General features: G+C 35.9%; 1 protein-coding gene across 1 annotated transcript in view; it reads right to left on the reverse strand.

Moving 5' to 3' along the window:
* Positions 1–451: 451 nt before the first annotated feature.
* Positions 452–4,316, reverse strand: part of LOC123758409 (uncharacterized) — a 20,869-nt gene continuing 17,004 nt past the window's right edge. The window contains exon 3 of the mRNA XM_045742783.1: positions 452–1,736. Coding sequence (XP_045598739.1) covers positions 1,449–1,736 — 288 coding nt within the window. The 3' untranslated portion in view covers positions 452–1,448. The remainder of the gene's footprint in view (positions 1,737–4,316) is intronic.

The raw sequence follows: 4,316 nt of genomic DNA on the forward strand, positions 1-4,316 counted from the left end.
CCTTAGAATATGCGTCAAAATGCGATGTCCTAATAGAACGGGTTGCTCATTACAGACTACAAATTTTGTTCGACCTGGCTAATAAATAAATATAATTTTACTGGAATTCAGGACTGAGAATTTTTTAAATTCTTCCCAGGAGCAAATTTTGACACCTTAATCCAGGATGTGTCCTGGATTATAAATACGGACGTATTGCAACCCTATTAGTGTTTCCGAGGCAATGTAACAAACTAGGTTTGTTGTAGTAATTATTCAGTATGGTTTCTCATAGACTATGGGGGTGGAAAGTTTGGAGTCAAGCGGAGTGACCTGACTCAGGAGCACGAGGTCAAAAATTTAAATAGAATTGCAGTACAGGTACTAGTACTGTAAAAGCAAGCCTATACCAGATTCATCGGTACAACTAATACTGTACTAAAGATTATATGTGGAACAAAGAAAACCAAGGTTATATAAAAAAACATTTTATTAATGGATCACAGCTATCTTGTCATACATGAATAACGCTTCCCCTTGAGCCACTAATAACTGGTAAACCAAAGCTATAGTAACAACCTATTTTTTTAATAGGTGTAAAAAATACTATAAATTATACAAGCAATTATGTGAACTTACACATCAATAACATTTTGTCCCTAGAAGAAAAAAAAAGTTAAAATGCCTTTAGGTCATTGCAGAAGAGATATTAGAACTTGTCCTTGTCACAAATGCATTACACTTGCAATCTTGTCTGAGCTTAAATCTGAATTAGTTTACACTTATCACAATGAAAACTATGGGTATTTAATCTAAGTTATTCTAAGATAAGTGCAGTAATAAAATTATCTTTAAAATTCCATTAACTGTATAAAGCATGAAAAATTTAATATTTTATATTGATAAATTACACATATCCTCAACCTTATCAACAATGCAGTCATAATGGATATAAATTGATTTAAGAAATGAAAAATGGAAGAAACTGCTACTGTAATCATAGAAAAAGGCCACTGCCACTGAAGAATTCCCACAAACCACTATTGTATGACACTGAAGACAAACACAAACATTACAAATTTTTTTTATACACCACTTTATGAAGTGAATAAATTTATAATATGGTGAATGTAGATAGATATCTATATTTTCTTATAAAAATGTAAAGCAAACATTGTTTTTTAATCCATTCCATGAGATCCTAGTCATGGCTTAAGTAGGCTATAAACATTTTGAACATTATTGTCTATTTTCAATATTCATTAGACTGCCAATTCATATTCCTTTGTGCATTACTACATCAAAAATGCTTTATCTGTTATTTGTGTGTGGTAACGTTAGTTTAATCTAAAGGTCCAACACACCATGTATGCCTATTATAAATCAGATCATGAAACCAGTGGTTTGAATGTTGAATCATCTCAAGATTAACCAGAATATTCTTATCTTGAACTTAGGAGTCGTGAGGGTTAGACAAAGGGTAAATCATTGCTTTCATAACTTGAGTGAGTGATGTTTTTGTTGTCAGTATATAAAACATTCTGGTGTTGGAAGTCCATGGTTTGGTAAGAAGTGGCAGCTACATCAACGGTGGATGTGGCCAAGAGGCCCGTGTAGTACTCCACCGTTGTGTTCAGCACCGTGGCAAATTCCGTTGATGAAGTCGAGATGGTCTGGTTGTTGGCAGTAGTGATTGGGTTTTGCTGGTACTCCACCACATACGAAGGCCAAAGTGGCTGCAAGGTGTTCATCGCAGTCTGCAAGATGGATAAGATCAGGCAGTGTCCACTACACATTGTTATACAGTATAAAGTTTCTACCACTGCACTCAACTATTTCAACCGGATAAATGTAACATTTTAGATTAAGGCTATGGAGTTTCCTCTGGAAAAGAAATTTTTTAAAATAAATATTGTAAACTCTTGCTGCGCCACCAATCAATCCATTTTATAGTTTTTCTGTGTAACTATACTGTACTACAATATACTAAGTAAGTAATTATCAAAAGAAGGCGCCAAACCAGGAAGGCTATGTAACTACTACAGTATAGTAGTGCATTGCCTTTTTTAAATAAAATTCTTTTCCTATAGGTCCCCAATTCTCAAGGGGTAGAAATAACCCAAGCTAATCTATCCTTTTGAGATTTATTTAATTAGCTCGAACTTGCTTTAATGTGTCCCACCTTTTTTTAATTTCTACAGAAATTTCTTCAATTATCATCAAAAGCAGAATATATCCTTACCTTAAAAGTTCTCCTAACACATTTATATACTGTAGCTACCACCATATGCGGCACTAGACAAACGTCTCTTTCACACCATAATACATTAAGCATTATCCAAATTATAATTGATGCAGCATTTTAAACAAATGCATTATTCTACATTAATCTACACAAAGACCATAATCCCTCCCAATCCACAGAAAATGCTCTTAAAGACAACTGCATCACCGATCGTTAAAACTTATCACAGAAAACGTTCCATAAACACATTCAAGACTTTGCAAGGGGTGAATGGGGGTGACTAATTAAAATAACTCCAAAATAAACCTGGAGACATCAGAGGAAGATTGAGTGGGGGCATGGTACTGTAATTGGAATGCAATAAAAATGAAAGTGAAGCAAACTTCTTACAATATGATCAAACTTGTAAGACTTAAATGGATTAAAGTTAGAGCCCACTACCTGGAAACAAGATAGCATAATTGTAATCATTGCATCATTATAATTTAAACTTTTACCTTCACACGACATTGAAAACTCTTCACATGAACTTTTGTAAAACGTTCATTTGAAGATGTCACTGAATTCATTCAATATATATTCTGTACAGTATTATATCTTCCCTTCATTCTCCTCCCCATATCATGGAAGCATGTGCACATAATGTCTTAATCATCAAGATCAGCATCTGTTATCAAATATCCTGTATCTCTGAATTTTCCCCGACAGATACACTGTATAATAAATTTATTCCTCGGTCACAAACATTCATCAGTGTTACAACATTACCTTATTTGCCGGCGTATAAGACACGCTTTTTTATTTTTAAATGCATAAAAAAATTGCCCTGTGTCTAATGTGGCCGTATTACAGAATGCGAGATGGAGTGCCATAGCTAGGGAACTGGACAAACATACTGGGTAAGTTCGCTAGGCACAAAAATCGTTGCCAATAAAATATTAAAAACAAGCAGTTACCAGTCTTACAAAAAATTTCTTACAATATACGTCGGCAGTTATGAAGGAAGCTTGCATCATCTCGCCACCTTACCCAGCATACATAACCCACACCCGATACATATCATACATTATTTAACGATTGTTATCGTTAAGAAACATTTATTCATTATCTAAATTAAAAATGCTCCTAGAAATTTAATTTTTTTTTAAACATTTATCTGCCCATCAGCCATTTGCAATGAATGAATGACAAAACCATAGTGCTGTGATGGTGTGCTGCCGCCCTGGTGGCCTGATGCGGCAACACAAAACATCACATCCAGAAATACAAGTTTCACATCTTGTATAGCAATTCTTTTGCCCAAAATATAAACTACACCGATGATCTTAGGGGTAAGAGTTCGGGGTACAAAATCCACCTTTAAATATTTTTCAATAAATGTATGATGAAACGTACTAAAATAGTTTTTTCCACAAAACAGAGTATCCTTGTAGAGGCGTGTCCTATGCAAGGGTGCAACTTTTACGCCGGCAAATATGGTATTGTTTTGGGCTAGTACTAAACACTGTAAAGGAAGACATACTGTACAGTAATTTTAATTACAAGTTATGGCTCAAAGGCAAGCGAGAAGGCAATGTAGCCCCAGGCCGGTATGTAACTCGATACAAACAGGGTGGGCAAGTATAGCGGTGGTAGTCGTGATTTAGGCAGCGAGTGTGGCAATTGTGGTAGTGCTATTTGGATGGCGAGTATGGTACAAGAAAGAGAAGCGAGATAGACAGAAGTATCACAGTGCACTGGGAGACTTGCTGGTTGTAGAGTGTCCCATTTTGATCATTATTTAAGCCCCTAAGTCTGCACTAGAATTAAACTGTAATGGTGGTTTGTAGTGACAGGGTTGCAGTTCTTGTCACTGCTGTGGTAATCATGGTTGAGGTGGATGACTGTGGTGGTTGATGAGGTGGGTTATGGTGTACCTGGAGTGGGTTCCAGGATGTGTTCAACTCCCCGAACAGGTTGTTGCTTTGAGCAACCTGCAGGCCCACATCTACTACAACCTGGTTGGTTCAGTACTTATGGCAGGAAAGTAATTTTAACCCCTGCATTGCACCAGCCAACTAATGTCGCTCTGAGGGTTGTCATTTTGTTTTAA

The sequence above is a fragment of the Procambarus clarkii genome, chromosome 22 (genome assembly GCF_040958095.1).
Source record: "Procambarus clarkii isolate CNS0578487 chromosome 22, FALCON_Pclarkii_2.0, whole genome shotgun sequence".
Lineage (NCBI taxonomy): Eukaryota > Metazoa > Arthropoda > Malacostraca > Decapoda > Cambaridae > Procambarus > Procambarus clarkii.